Source organism: Larus michahellis, chromosome 9, assembly GCF_964199755.1.
Source record: "Larus michahellis chromosome 9, bLarMic1.1, whole genome shotgun sequence".
Classification (NCBI taxonomy): domain Eukaryota; kingdom Metazoa; phylum Chordata; class Aves; order Charadriiformes; family Laridae; genus Larus; species Larus michahellis.
The window spans coordinates 3409952-3426095 of record NC_133904.1 but is presented as its reverse complement, the minus strand read 5'-3'; the positions used below and the strand labels follow the sequence as shown (position 1 = coordinate 3426095).

The window sequence follows — 16144 nt, the reverse complement described above, 5'->3', positions numbered from 1 at the left end:
CTTCCCACCACCCCAGAGCCTGGAAAGGGGGCTGCAGGTTAAACCCTGAATATATTCTGTGCAGAGGAGCTGAAACGATGGGAAGATCTTTGCTGCTTTAAAAACACCGCAATTCCCAACCTCCTCCTCTAGCCACACGGCTTGGCAGGGAAAACAACTTGCAAGCATGCATATGCACCAGAGCTCCTCCCTTTTTATATTTTGCAGATGACCTTGAGACCCTTGGCCTGGAGGTCGCGGTGGCCAGCGTGTTGGCGGGGAGAGCGTGGCTGGCCCCAGGCTGGGTGAGAGGAGCTGCTGCTGCTGCCCGCAGGGACCAATGCAGAAAAGAGACATAACATCTGCCTTGCCCAGGCTATCAAACCTGCCCTCCTGCCAGCACCGTGCGTGCCACGGACAGCCACGCACAGCGAGATGGACCAGCGGGATTTGGGGTAGGATGCAGAAGGGATGGGGGTAAGGTGCTATCCTTGGCTACAAAACAGTCCCCCTGCAGCAAGACATGCCAACGAAAGCATCTTTACAAGCCCAGATCTCTCCAGAGCTATTCTCGGGTCCCGCAGTACTTCAAATATTGGGCAGCTCCGTTTCACCAAACTTCAAGAAACCTCTTTGGCTCTAAGTTGCACAATTGATTTACTTTCCCTCTTTCCTTTTTTTTTTTTTTATAGCACCAGATCAAACAGGGAAAATTGCTACTCTCAGGCCGGATGCGTGCAGAGCCTGATCCGATACCCAGTTTGATGGTGATTTCCAATTAGTGGTAACTGCTTGTTATTGAGTGATATAATCAATGGGTCTTACTCCACCGGCCGGGCTGTGATTTATGACAATGTGGAGCCAGCTCCATCAAATTACAGCATCGGCAAAAGGGGCTGGAAATGCCATGAGAACACGATCAGAGTCAACTAAGGCCAAGTTAAGTAAAGGTTGGTGATGAGGAGAAAGGCGGCTGCGTTTTGGGGAGCTCACCTTCCAAAGGAGTGGACTCTAGCCATTACTGTTGCTCAGAGGGTATCTTCATCCACAGAGAGCAAAGGTGTGCATCAGCTTCTGGCATGCACAAGGGAAATACAGCTCCTCAAAGAGACCCGCAAAGACACAGCCAAGCAGCGTCTCCAGAGAGCACTCTGCCTACAAAACTGATTTTAATTAAGACCGCTCGAAGTCATGCGAAATTATGAAACTGTCATTAGGAAAAAGAAAAGATCTGTATTCAATAACCTGATCAGATTATAAAAACATGTGGCATTCCACAACCTTTTAAACTAACACACCAGGGTTTGAACAGACACAGAAACGGCAAGCGAAAAAATTCCAACCGATGCGTTAGGCAGAGGGTGGAAATGCCGAGGGTCTTTGCTCAACTGCTTCACGCATAGGCTTCTTGCACACTTGTACTTGTTCAAAAGAAGGTTACACTACAAAAATATTGCCAATGTGTTTAACACCTGACCTGCCAATCCACAAACCAGCCACAATCCACTTCCCTCTGCTGAGCATCTTCAGTTAATAACAACATACAGAAATTCCCCTGAATTTTCGTTAAAGAAATTTCATGTCTAGGAAGAAGGTTTTAAGTGGCCGCTCCACGGGGAAATTGCAGGCACCTCAAGCTCATCGGGGCCGCACGCACAGCGCCTGAGAGCAGCATATTCTTCCAGTTAAATTTTACTCAATGCCAAGTGTTGAAGTAAATTTGAAACATAAAAATATGATATCCAGCCCACATTTCCTGAATGCAAATATGTACATTCCTCCGAGCCAAGAAGATTATATTCCAAGCAATAATGCAAAGCCAGGGTCTGTAACAGTGATATGAGACTAACAGCCTGCCTTTGAAGACAGCGAAAAGTGCAGCAGAGCTCTCGAGGGGCTCCGGTCTGTCAGATCCCTTTTATTCCTCAGTAGCACGGCCTTGATCAACTTTCAAGATTTTTGTTTGTGAAAGGTTTTTATTTCTCCTTTGCTTTTGTGTTCAGATGTCAGGCTCAGAGGGAAGAAGAGATCAGCACTGGGATGAGGTTTTACCCACCAGCAGTATTTACTCTGTGCCGCAAAGGTCTGCTTAGCGCTTGGGTTTTTTTTCCCCTTCCAGGCAGCCAGCACCCATTTCTTCGATGCAATGGTCCCGTCACCTCTAAAGTAGGGAAAAATCACCTTTCCTTTGTTTGACTTGCTTATTGGGACTTGGGGCAAAGAAAATCGTTATTACTTGTGTGTAACCACCCTGAGACGTGGGGGCTTGAGGGTACAACTGCGATTCATTCTTAGGAGATTTCATCTACGTTTAAGCTGAGTTCTAAGGGCAAGCATGTGCTCCTATGGCTCAGGCACAGCTGGGGAGCTTGCCCCGAGCAGCAGGTTACGTTTGCCCACAACACCCGTTTTATTCCCATTATCCACAGGCACCTGTGGCATCGAAGGCCAGGTGCCCCCTGTTTTGTGCTGGCTTCACTCAGACCTTTTCTCAGGGCTGGCAGGAAACCAAGCCTGAAGCAAGAACAGGGTCCAGAGCATTCTCAACACGATCCCTTTTTCATTTTGATTCACGTGAATCTACGGCTATAAAAAGAAATGCTATTCAGGGACACATAGCACATCACATACATATTGATGCAGGAGCTGAGATAACAGTGTTTATTGACAATCCACTATCCCAAAGGTAATTCCTCTGGCTCTCATGTCTCCTGTTTACAGGTCCGAAAAGTTTGACGTTCTGTTTGTGCATCAGCCAGCTCCCAGCTCATAAATGCCAGAGCCGTTCACCAAAAGTGCTCCAAGGTTTAGCACCGCAAGACTGACAAGTTTGAGATCCAGCTGCTAATCTGGCACGGACCCAAAGCCCTTGGCTCCTGGACAACGTCAGTTCTTACACTACTGAAAAGCTAGGTTTGCAGATGGCCACTTCATGCACTCGGGGATTGTTATACACAAGGGCTGGAGTGTTCCCTTGGTGGGCTGCCAGCTGGCCCCAGCGCTGCGGGGAGCGGGCAGCAGTGCTCCGAAAGGCCCCCCAGTTTGGGGAGCACAGCCCGGGGACCTCAGCCCCAGACTTTGCTGTAGACATTTCCTTCTTTGCACCAAAAAAAAAAATCACAGTGCCATTTGCAAACACAACAGAAGCGGTAGTAAGTGGCTTGCACAGAAAGAAGAGTGGTAGCCATCACTCAAACAAGTTGGAGAACCCTTCAGTAGAACTTATTTAATAAACCAGCATTTGGCCAGGTCTCGGGGCCATTCCAGACACCTGTCCTCACACCCATATATAAATTACGCCCAGCAGAAACTTCTGATTGAACGCAAGAAGGATTAGTAGCTGCACCCCCAGAGGCCACAGACAGTCTGTGGGCAAAGCTGTCCGCCAACACAACAGGGACAGAAACGACCACGACACCTCAGTTCTGCCATCAGTCCTGGGACATACACAAAACCAGCAACCAGAGCCAGCAAGGGGTTACCCGTCCGCCTGCAGGGCAGGAGACCCAACAGGACCAACCACTCTGGCTATGGCGATGCAACGGCCTAAGCCAGGTACTGCGCAGGGCTGGAGTCACAGCCGGCCCTGTAATTCTTCCTCCCCCACCTTTAAATTTCATTTCCTTGCTGACATTTTCATCTCTCCTCTTCCAGGCTCCCCCACCAGACAATCTGTCTGGTGTTGTTAGCCTTGCCCCCAAAGACATTGCCACGCCAGGTAGTAAATAAGACCTTGCTGCCTCCACACTGCCTGCCTTAAATAACAAAATGAAAGAAACTGTGACCTTCAGAAGGTCTTTGCCTATGGTTTGGAAAGCGCTGCCTGCCAACCAAACCCCAGCCATGCTGCACAGCAAAGGGGCTTCCAAACCCACCGCAGGAGATACATGAACCACAGACTACTTCACCGCATGACTTTAATGTAATTTACCCCTCTGAGACAGGGAATTTACAGCTAGAAGGTGGCATTTAATTTTCTCCCCAGAAGGCTGATTAGCTCTTCTTTTACACCTGGACAGCTACACATCTTAGATGCCAGCCAGATCCCCACACCAGCTCCAGGTTCTTTTTTCTCTTCCCCCTCTTTAATTCTCTCTCCCTGAACATCCAAACCCACCACGCTTCCCTCCTGCGTCCCAGCAAAGCCAGGGCCCCTTGCAGGATTGCCCCACGAGGTGCAGGTGGGACGATGCCAGTACTTACTTGCTGCCTGAATCTTCGCCTTCCGGCTCACCACCAGCCCATAGTGGTTTTGCGCCATGCAATCGTACTCGCCTTCATCTGAGGATCCATCTCCCCGGACCCTCTGGAAACGGGAGACGTAGAGCGACCCGTTGGCCAACATGAAGGCATTCTCGCTGTCCACGATCATCACACCATTCTTCCGCCATGTGATGGTGATGGGCTGGATACCCTCCACCTGACAGTAGAGGATCAAGGGCTGCTCCTGCACAGCTATGTCATCGCTAGGCTCCACAACGAACGCCAGCTCGGAGGAATGGCCAAAATCTAAAACGAAGAGAAAAGGAGAGTCAGCAGCATGTCCACAAGAAGCAGCAAGAGCCAACCGCTAACAGCAGTTTACAGGGGATGATAAAACCTTTCAGATAGAGTGGGCTACAATAAGGCTACAGGGTGCAAGTGTTTTGGAGAAACACGAAGCCTTTGGGCACGCTTTGCCTCCCAAGGCTTTGCTATCAAAATCTCAGGGTGCAATTTCCAAAGGCACAACCACAGGCACAGACCCTCAAGGCCGCCTTTGGAGAGTCCAGCGAAGGGGATGGGCAGGCACACCCTCTGGTGGCTTGCCAAACCCCAGCTCCAATTCATACCCCCCTGCAGATTGCCTCCTCACCTCCCCATGCAGGGGTGCAGCAACAGGCAATAAAAACTTGCACAAGCATGGGGCATCAGCCGTTCCCATCCCAGCAGCAGAAGTTTACATAAATTGAAGAAATCTGCTCCTCTCCCCCAAATAACCAGGCAGAGAGGGGGCTGCACCATGCCCCAGACCCGTCTGCAGCACAGCCGGTGGGGGTGAAGAGGGGCATCGGCAGCTCCCGATTCAGACCATATTGCCACCGGCATCTTTCCGACACTTCTGCTTGGCAGAGCAGGAGGCTGTTTGCCTCTCACACGTAACACCATGCCCTTCGGTCGCTTTGGTCTCTCTCATGCTGTAACAGGCAAAGGATGGTGCTATTCACTCCTTAATGAAGAGCAAGTTAAGCACCAAAATACAAATGCACAATGTTGTGGCTCAGCGGCACAAAAGGTTTCTTGCAAAGCAATTACGCTAAATGAAGTCCACGAGAGATAAGTTGTTGCAGAATTTGTACCAACAATAGGCAAACCCTCGCTTCCCATCATACAGATACATCCTAATCTACTTCTTTTGCCAACAGGACATTTAAATACTATGTCTTTGGCATGCTACGCTTCACTTGGTCCAGCACACCTTTTTAGGGTATAATTTGCCATACAGTCATGATTAGGCACTACAGAAGATGACAGAAACAGAGCTACTGTTTAAAGATTAGCCCAAAATATACACTGACATGAAAGACAAAAAGCAACCAAGAAACAGGAGTCATATAAATATCTGAAGGGTGTAAATGCAGGGATGGAGGGGAACTTTTTTTTTTTTTTAAAGAAGAGCAATGGAGAAGAAATTCTGGCAGAGTAAGAAAACTACAGTTTCATCCGAACACGGGAAAAGCCTTTCTAACAGCTCTCCTGCGCAACGGCCCCTTGATGGGTGGAGGTTTCCGGCTGCTCAAACCTGCAATACATCTTCTCCCCACTTTCATGGGCTCAGGGGGACCAGCTCCACAGCTGCCCACAGAATTGGGACACACACAGGCAATTTCTCTTGGCAAACATCAGCCACAGCACAGTCTTTGTAATGCCTATCCCTAATACAGACCCCACCAAGGACAGGATCCCACCGCACTAATCTCAAAAGCAGAGTGGAGGGCAGATTGTTAATGTATGGTAAAAATAAGAGATGAGAAGAGGCAGTTATCCCAAAGAAAAAGAAGAAAAGAAAAAAAAAAGGTCTGTCTTTTCTGCTCTGCAAACCCAGCAAGATTTTTTTCTTTCTTTCTGTAAATCCCCATTGCTTTCTACGGCAACTTAAATTGGATTATGGGGGATAAACATTGAGTGCAACCTGAGCCGAGGCAGATGGACGGAGCAGACAAAGAAGGCAGGGGTAGTGCATGGCAGGTCAAAGGTACTGCTGTCAAGGTATGAGTGTGTGCAGGGAATGGACAAACTCTACTTAGTGACAGACACCTAAAACACACTCTTTATTAACCCATTAAGTCTTAAAATGTCAGGCTAGCTCCAGCCATCTCAGTGATCTATCGCTCACTGTGACTTCTTTTTTATGACATAGCCCTGGGGTCCTCTCAGCAAGTTAGACTCCAGCCAGCACAAACCCATCAATTACTCTTTTTTTGTGAAAATTAAGGAATTAGATGAATGCTCCGCATTTTTCTGCAAAGTGGCCAGAGTCTCAACAGCGCCTACCACGCTGGGGCCCCATTCCCCGCGTGGGTGCTCCTGGGAGTCAGGTAGGATAAGGACCCTCGCATCCCGTCACTGAACCAAGGGGGACTTCTGACTCCAGAAAGATTGAACAAGGTTTCAAGATTTAGCCTAACAGGCAATCAGAAAAAATCCCTAATGAAATAAATGCCCCATCTTCCCCCAGTCCCCCTGTACTCTTAGATAAAACAGCTTATTATTATATGTACAATAAAGGGAAGAATCAACATAATTACATGCCCTTCCCACAATAGCTGTCATTATAATAACCATCATTAAGGCCTGTGATTGGAGATAATCATGTTTACCTCCATAAACATTCGGTCTGCATCCTAACTCCAGGCTGCTCAAGCAGCAGAAGTGATGACACTCATAATTAGGATTGGTGCCCTCAGACACACGCCGGGGTGGGGACGGACACTGCCTGGTCCTGGGGTCTCCTCACGCTGTAGGCAAGAGCCAGACTGTGCCTCAAGGTGTCACGCTGTACAACGGACAGTGAGCGACTGATTTGTAACCTGCAGACACCTCATAGTGTCCAGAAGCACCCAAACTCCTCCTCAATGGATGTTTTTCTTATGGGATGCTTTTCTGACCTTGAAGAAATCACACTGCCTCTTTCCTGGCCCTTCAGGACCAGGTGACCAACTAACCAGAGAAGCAAGCCCACCCCATCTGGGGATTTGGGAGAAGCCAAGCTCTATCTTTCACCCCGACATGGGTTTTCCATGCAAACCCAGCCAAAAGTCTCTCTTCTCCGCAGTTACTTGGATGCTGACAGATGCAGAGAGGCATCTGCTGCTCTTCAAAAGTCCCTAAGCCCTTCCCTGGCACCATGGGCACATTAGACATCCTAAAGCTGTCTATCTGGATCATCAAGTAGATAGATCTGAAATTGCCTTAAAAAACTGAGTTTTGGTTCTCAAGGGCCTCAGTATCCCAGTCTGCAAAATCCACAGGTTCTGACTTTTGTGGGGCGAATTCTGAGTCTCGCAAATAGGTAAATCATTGGTGGCACGGTTGGCGAGACCCAAGCTAGCAAGCTGACCTGAGCATGTCTGCACCACTGTGACACCACTGACGCAGGGAAAGCTGAGCCCAGCAGTTTTCTGGCATGCAGAAAGCTCTGAGGAAGCGGCCATGGGTTCTTTTCCAGCCAAAGGTCTCCATTAAGCCAGCCCCATTCCCTATGGCCCTCAGCCTTGTGGCCTAATCTGGGGCAGAGAGTGGGCTTGGTAAGAAGGATATCCTTCTCAATGCCATGCTTCTACAGGGCATCATGTTCCTGGGGGTTTTCTCAAAAAAGAACAAGGCCCTGGGATGCTGCACACCATCACGTATGAGAAACTGGTCCACAAAGAGCCCAACCTGAGATCCATACAGCTGCTCTGGAGAGAACAGTGTGCAAGGCATGGTAGAAACTAGGTGCCTTAGACCTTCTTCGTCCCTTCTTAAATAACTCCCTTCATCCATTTGGCTATAACCCTGGGATTATTCGCATTAAAAATGGTTTTCAAGGATCGGGCTTCAAACAGGGCCATTGGGATTTGACCTTCCAAGACTGGCACTGTGGGGCTCTAGGTCTCAAAAGCAGACTCTGAATGCAGAGCCCTGCCTCCCTGGGATGCTCAGGATGAGACAAAGGAAGAGGGACGCTTGCAGAGGAATTTCCATGGCGGGACAAGAAGGCTCCTGGTGTTTGCTCTAGAGGTCAACTCAGATGGGCAAGAGGGAGAGCACATCAAAGCAAGGCGGTAACAAGGGAAGAGGGGGAGCCAACTCCGTTACCATAAATAACTGATCGTAGTTAGCAGTGAGGCACAGAAATGATGCTGCAAACTTGGAAGTAAATGACACTCCGAAGGCACAGGGAAACAGTAAAAGTGCAATTAATTGAGAGAGACAGAGAGGAAATTGCCAAGCGGTACACATTCACTTGGGGAGTCTGAAAGCCTCACGTTTCTCCAATGGCTGTCTGCGTATCCAAACCCAACTCATCCCACACAACGTCCCAGGTACCTCCCGAAACGGACTGTGAGGCAGCGTGGCTCGCAGCCACTCTCGGCTAGAGGCAGAAACTGTAAAACCCGGCTGACGGCAGCTTGAGTTTGTAGTTAGAGGCAGGGGTGTTAGGCAGGCAGCTGAGCAGACCGCTCGTCTCGGCGCCGGCAGGCTGTGCCGGGGAACGCACAAGGGAAAATTGCTTTGCTTTCTGCGAAAGGAGGCAGAAGGAAGCATTATTAGCTCTGACATAAAGGCCACAAGAAAATTATTGGAATCCTCATTCTACAAGTCTCCTTTTGAGAAACATTTACCATCTCCCTGAGCAATACAATCTGTGACTATATGTGCAAATATTTAACAAAAACTATTTTCCCTATTGATCAAGCAGATAGGCATACTCAGAGAAACCAATTAGCACTTGTGCTTTTGAACCAAGAGATTTATTTAGTGCTGAGAGAAAGAACTTCGAATTAATGTGAAGCTTAAAAGACACTTTGAAGTACATTTAAAAAAAAAATAAGTTTAATTATTTTTTACTTGACACTGTGATTCATGTTCAAAGCTTCAAAAGAACTTGCTTATACCCTAGCATTGTCTTTTTCCATTTGGGAAACACGATTTTGGCTTTCCCTCCTGTGCTTCTGAAAAATACAGCAGCTGATCTCACGGCTCTAATTAGCGGTGACATCCATCGCAAAGGACCTCAGTCACACCATGGCTCATCCTCCTGGACCCTGTCCAGACCCACAGCCAGCAGGGCCATCCCTGCCCTGGGAGCTCACAGTCCCGGCAGATGAAGCCCGTATTATTACTCCCGTTCTAGACAGGGAACGTTAATCACAGGGAGATGAAATGGCCTGCTAAGGGCCTGGTCTGAGCTTGCGGCAAGGCAAGATATTGCAGGAGCGCCCAGGTCCACCTTGCTCTTCCTGGAGCAGCATCATCAGGAGCACCAGCGGGGAGATTGCGGCAGCCCCGGCTCCTCTCCCATCACATCCACAGCACAACATCCACCTGCAAACTGCCTCTCACGAGCAGAAATTCACTTTCTCCTGATTTACCATGTTTGTTCCCAGCATAACACAACATAAATCAGCAGCGACCCACTGGTGAGCCTTACCACCACCAAGGTTAGCCCCTCCAGTCCTGCTTTGATAAAGTCAAAAGAAAATGTCCCTGGGCTCCCGCCAGCCCAGGACCAGAGGTTTTTATAGTGGACTACAGGTGAGTATTAGGACCAAAAATTTGGGTGTAGGTTGGGACAGCCCTACAAAAAAGGGCTCCTGTTTTTTCAGTGGAAGTTTGTTGTTTGTCCCTTCTGCAAATGGGAGGATATGGAAGGAAGAGATATCTGGACCTGAAAGACATTCTCCAGCAGATTATAACAGGTTTCAGGCTGATGAAATTGGCAACCTAAAAATCCAGCTGGTGCCCCCTCAAATCTCCTTGAGGCTGACCCAGACCCTAAGGAGAAAAGCACTACACTGCAGTAAAGTGCAAACTGGTTCTTAAGGGCATCCAGAAAAATTTACATTTAAAGAAGAAGAGAATAGGCTGTAACAGGCCCAACATCTTGCTGGCCGTAAAGTTTACTAGCTCAGAATTTTTTATTCCCTTCCCTTTCAGACAAGAGGTTATATAAAGCGATTTTTCCATCAGGGCGCATAAACCACATCCACTCATTAAGCGATTGCAGGAGGTCTCTGTTGAGGATAACGCGACCTCTCGGCCACCTGATGCAGAGCCCAGAGACATGCCTGGGATTGCTGCCCTTGGCAGGGAGACAGATTTTAGCCGAGGAAAGCAAACACAGCCCAAAGAGCTGGAGAAGTTGCCCCAAATAATTTTCAGATGTTCAAGACTAGACTGGGCAAATCCCAGGAGGTCGCTCGTTAAACAGTGTGGAAGCTGGAACCGTTCACAGCACAAAGACCCTTTCCAGGACAAGCTCCAAGTCCTTGTGGGCTCCCCCGTCTCTGAAGAAAGCAGGGTAAAACCTGTTGGTATAGCTGGAAAGGGCAAAAACCTTTTCTGACATAATTGCCCACAGAAGTTCCATCCACAGTGAGGCTTCCAGAGAGCACGGCAGCAAGCCGAGCGTAGGATGTGTTGTTATTTGCATTCCCCATGTGTTTCGCAGCCCTGACCAGATCACAGTCTCACCGCAGAGGGCATCAGCGATACAAATACGGAGCAGGAAACAACCGCGCACGAGAGGACGGCAAAGGCAGCGGCCAAGATGGCAAACGCTGTGGCCAGAGCCAGGGTCCCCACAGGCTTCAGCCCCCGAGGCTGCTCTAATGTAGAATGGGATAATAGCGGGTTTCAGCCCCCAACTCTGCAAGAAAGCATCAGAGAGGTGGCTGTCGCCATGTCCAGTCCCTTGCACAGACCCAGCTGGGAACAGACTGGCCACGCAGTGGGTGACGACGCTCGTGGATCACAGGCACATCGGCTGGGAGGAGCGGGATGGCACGAGGCTGCCCAGAGAGCCACAGGCACCCTGGCATCACGGTGCCAAAGCCACCAGCCAACACAGCCCTGTCACCCAGCCCTTGAAATTCAGTTTGAGCACTGGCAGGCAGGACTGGATGGTGTGCAAGGAAAGGAAAGGCAAGCTCCTTCTGGAAGAAAAGAAGTTTCTGTGCACTTTAAAACCTTTGAAACTCTTAATCGCACCCAGGGGATTCAAAAGAAGCACAGCACTCTCTCCTCCCTGCCGTCCCCTCTGCCTTATCACCTCCCACCCTGAAATTCAGGATGCAGGAACGCATCGTGTTGCTCCTCTCCGGCACTGCCAAGCACCACACCGACCCCTGCTCCCTCCAAAACCAGAGCCGTTTTAACAAAACACTAGCACTCCTCTCCCTTTTCACATACGCTCAGGTTTCAGTAGCAAAGATCCTTTTGCAAAAGCATCTTCACAACTCAGCAGAATCATGCACCACAACCCGCATCCTCCTGACTTGCCATTAGCTTCATCAACACAATTACATGCGCAAGAACCAGAAAAAGAAAAAAAAAAAAAAAAAGGCAGCAAATCCTTGACTCGGCTCTGAAACTCTGGTTTTAAATTACCAGCGCAGGAGCGGGTCTGGGTTGTTAAGTGACTGGGCTCCTCTCGAGTGGAGGGTGCGATACAACAGTGACATTTGATATAATAGCAAGGCCAGATCAGTATGCTGTGTGCTTTTCTCGGTGCGCTCGCCTATTTCCCTCTCTCTTCTCTTAAAGTGCAATTATTGACATGTTCGCCTCCTTAACCATCAGTTTTATATGCTTGCCAATGACTCCTGAACATGTGCAAACAATTATTTTTATTTTCTTGCAAAACCAAAATGTTGCATATTCTTTTGGATAAACGGACCCGGGTAGATTTTCATGAGCCCTGCTGCATAATTTATTAGTTTCTAAACTCTGTAAAACTAAAAGCTCCAGTAAAGTTCAAATAAGTTTGTGATTTCAAAGTAATTTTGAATGGACTATTCCTGTTCCTGCCCAACGTTATTCAGTTGATTTAAATGGGAATTCTTAACCTGCAGAGGGGGGCTCCTGCATTGTTTTGTTAGATCAAATAAAGGGACAATATCCGGGGTCAGAAGCTCAGGAGCGCAAAGCATGAAATAAAGGGGGAGGGGGAAGGGGGCAAAGAGAAAAGCATCTTCTGTCCCAGATCTGTTGCAGGCTGCAAAATGAAGCGCATGGTTTGCTGGAACGCTCGCTGCTTTGGCAGGGATAGCCCCACTGCACGCTGTTCCCTGTGCTGCAGCCCCGCATCAGGGACCCATCCTGCTCACAACGGAGCCAGCGCTGGATCCTAACGCTGCGGCAAGCAAGCCGGGTCCGGCCATCCCAGCAAGGCGGAGAAAGATGTTTTAAGGCAGTGGGACAGGGAGGTGCGGGGGCAGCAGTGTCCCAGAGGTTTGTGAAACGAGGGGTTGGCGTTGCATGCGGTCACTGCTTGGGACTTCACACGCTGCGATGTGGGACTCTCCAGAAACAAGGAAATCGGAGAAAGAAAAGTTGAGACAGACAGAAAAGAGGGAGAGAGGCTTTCTCATCTGCAGACATAAAATGAGAGCAGTTTTGCAGCTCTGCTGCTGAGATGCTCCACACTGGCCCATGCTGGGCTCATTGCACCAGAGTACGTGGGCCAAAACTGGGACTGAGCAGGAAAGAGAGAGCAGGGAATTGGGCTCTAATCTTGGATCTGGAAGCCTTTGCCCAGCTTCTCTCCCTGGAAAACCTTTGCCAGTTCCTAAGCGAGCGCAGGAGCTTGCGCTGTGCAAGGTCCAGAGCCTGAGAGGTAACAATAACAGGAGCAATTAGAGTAGTTTAGGATTTCTAAGTTCCTGTGCAGGGGGTGTCAAGGTAGATCAAGAGGGGACCAACGTGCCCTATTCCCCTCTCTATCTGCTGGCTTTTAAATACTTCCAATGAGAAGTTTGGTTTTGGCACCGTGGTGGCCCCAGAGGACACCTGCATGCCACCGGCACACCCTTGCGTGAGCTTCACACCCAGCACAGGTCCCAGACGTGGAGCACAAGTGGGCGGTTGTGAGACAACCAGCCCATTTCATGGGCCGCCTGCCGCATCCACCACGTGGGAAAACCACGTCCTGAGATTCTCCTGTTGAACTCCCCAAGAGAGACAAAGCCCAAACGTGGGCTTGAATTTCATATAGCGTCTCTGAGCGTTACTGGGGAAATGATACCTGATACTCTCTATGTATATTAAGAGGAAAAAAAAAACCAGGGTATTACACCAATTTAGCAGAAAGCAATCCTTTTTTTTGCATCTAAAAAAAACAACAAAGCCACACAGAGTAGGAATTAGTGAAAGCTTATAGCTTCAATAATTTAGAAGTTAAGCCTACTTAAATATAAATGACGATGTTTAATTCCAAGGCTGTTACTGAGCAGAGCCGGGGAGCCTCTCGTATCCTATGCCTGGCTCAGCAATAACAGACAAAAGCTGTCCACCACCCAGAACAAAGAGCTCCAGGAAATTAAAAAAAAAAAAAAAAAGAAAAAGAAAAGAAAGAAAATACTGTCTCGCTGCTGAGCCCACTCCAGCACACTGACCAACAGCCCCCAACACCTGGTTCACAGTCGCCAGGCCAGCATTTTGGGGAGTTTCAAAACCTCAGGGGTGGGAGCGGAGCATCCCGTCCCACACAGCGCAGCACCCCTCCCAACAAGCATCCATCCCCGTGGCGAGGCTTTCCGCTCCGGCGCCGATTGACATCGACACAGGAGGGTTTATTAAATTCAGCAGAGCACAGAAACTCGTTACCTTGCCGTTAACCACGTCTAGAGCATAGAAACCCACCAAGGCAGGGGAATCCTCAGAACAGAAAAATTTTTAAAGTGTGGCCAAGTACTCTTTAATGGGACCAACAAAACACACCCCAAAGTCAGGAGCCACTGACCTGCCAAGATGCAGCACAAATAAACACACAGGGCAATTTGGACAGCAGCAGGCAATAAACGACACAAACTCAACTCACTGAAGTTTTGCTTTCAAAAATTCACTACTTTTCCTTTCCACACCCTACAAAAGAAGTACTTTTTTTCAGCCATCCTTATTGCACTGCTGCTTACCCTGGCATCTTAACAGAGTAATGAGACCTGCCTCGTTACATCCACTTCATGGATAACTTCTCTTTTCTGCGAGTTACACGGGCTTCTCCTCCTCACCGTGGCTGCTACAAACCACGTGGCGAGATTTATTATGGGAATAGCCCACAGTCTGGTTTCCTAAACATCACAGCAGCTAATCTCTGATTAATCTAACACACGCTTTTTTCCCTCTGACCACGCTGGGCTGCTTGCACGTTTTTTAAACAATTACTACTTTTTCTTATCTTTAAGGCTGCTAAGTGAGGCGGGGGCATGACGCACACGGGTATTTTGCTGCAGAACAGCATCTTTCTCCATTTCTTTCTCAGATTAGACCCAGGCTTAAGCAACATCACCAGCAGAAGGAAAATATTGCAATTTATCATCAGGGCATGTGCACAGTAGGTCCAGGGAAAAATCCCTTTGATGTTTTTGTAGTTCGGCCCTGGTCCGGTGGGTGGTGTTACCGGTTGCGGCTGTGTGAACCGAGCCAGGCATTACAGGGGAGCACAATACTTGTGGGTTTAAAGTAGCTCGCCGTCATCCCCACAACTTGCAGCCCAACATCTCTTCTCCGTAGCTGCCACCTTGGCGGACAAACACGACTCGTTCGGCGGGCGCTGCCTCCCGCTCCCATCGCCGGTGAGGATTCCGGGTCTGCTCCCTGGGCAGGGATGCCCAACCACGCCACTGCCACGGCGGCCACCCCATCCTTCCCCAGGGCCGGCTGTGGCGGCGAGAGCCCCACAGACACCACGGTCCCTTCCCCGGAGCCCCCCGCGCAGCGAGGTTTCCAACTGAAAACACAGCTTTCGGGGAACACTTAGGCATCACCGCGACTGATGTAGGAGCCTGCAGCCGAGAGGCAGGGCCCCAGCGTGCCTTCCCGAAGGGACGAGCCCCCGCTCCCGCAGAGGGATGCTCCCGCGGCCGCGCACCGCCGCGCAGCGCGGGCGGACACAGGCGCGAGGGACCCGCAGCCGCGGTCGGTCCCTCCAGCCCCCGCAGCTCCTCGGTCCCCTTCAGCGCCCACGGGGACGGGCTGAGCGCGGGGCTGGCAGCGACCGGGGAGGCGCGCGGGGTTGGGACCGGCTGGGGACGAGCAAGAGGGGACCGGCACCCGCCGCGGAGCTGGGGAGGGACGCGGGGGAGCGGCGACGAGCACGGCTGCGGCCACCACGGGGGTGACGGGGGGATGCGAAGTGCAGGAAGGACCGACGGACCGAGGGGCGAGGGCGGCGGGGGGCAGCGCCGGTGCCGGGGCGCGGCGGCGGCAGGTCCATCCTCCCGCCCGCTCCCCAAGCCCGGCCCGGCTCTTACCTCCGCGGCAGCCGAGCAGCAGCAGCCCCAGCAGGCAGGCGGGCAGCGCGGAGCCCGGCGGAGCCATGGCATCCCGGGCGGGCGGGCTCGCCTCCCTGCGCCCCACGGGGAGGGAGCAGCCCGCGCCGGAGGGAGGGAAGGAGGGAGGCGAGGCGAGAACCACCCCCCCAGCTGAGGGGAGGGCGGAGATGGAGGGGGAGGAAGGGAAAGAAAAAAAAAAGCCAAAAAGCGGATTTCAGCGCTGCTCCCCTCCGCGCGAGCACGCCGCCGCGCCGGGCGGGCGGGGGGGCGGCGCTGAGGGAGCGGGGCCGGCGGCGGGCGGGGGCAGGCGGGCAGCGCCTTGCGCCATCTTGCGCATCCGCCAGGCCGCCGGCAGCGCCGCGGCGGGGCCGGCCGGGGGGAGAGGCGGTCCCCGTGAGGGGCTGGTCAGCAACCGGCATCCGCGGGGACTGTGGCCGGACCCTCACCGGGGCTCCCTTCACTGGAGCCCTGTCACCAGAGCTCTCTCAGGAGTCTCCCATCACGGGTCTCCCTTCACAGGGCTCCGCTCACCGGTGCCTGCTTACGGGGCTCCCCTGACCAGAGCCCCCTCACGGGGCTCCCCTCACCAGGGCAGCCTCAGGGGTCTCCCCTCACTGGAGCCCTCTCACCAGAGCCCCCTCACCGGT

The 16144-nt window shown here is 51.1% G+C and overlaps 1 protein-coding gene across 1 annotated transcript in view; it reads right to left on the bottom strand.

Moving 5' to 3' along the window:
* The window catches only part of IGDCC3 (immunoglobulin superfamily DCC subclass member 3), a 113304-nt gene extending 97489 nt beyond the window's left edge, over positions 1 to 15815 (bottom strand). Inside the window, exons 1-2 of the mRNA XM_074600033.1 lie at positions 15477 to 15815; positions 4183 to 4488 (exon numbers count right to left, since the gene is read on the bottom strand). Of these exons, the coding sequence (XP_074456134.1) occupies positions 4183 to 4488; positions 15477 to 15543 (373 nt within the window). The 5' untranslated portion in view covers positions 15544 to 15815. The remainder of the gene's footprint in view (positions 1 to 4182; positions 4489 to 15476) is intronic.
* Between the last annotated feature and the right edge of the window lie 329 nt (positions 15816 to 16144).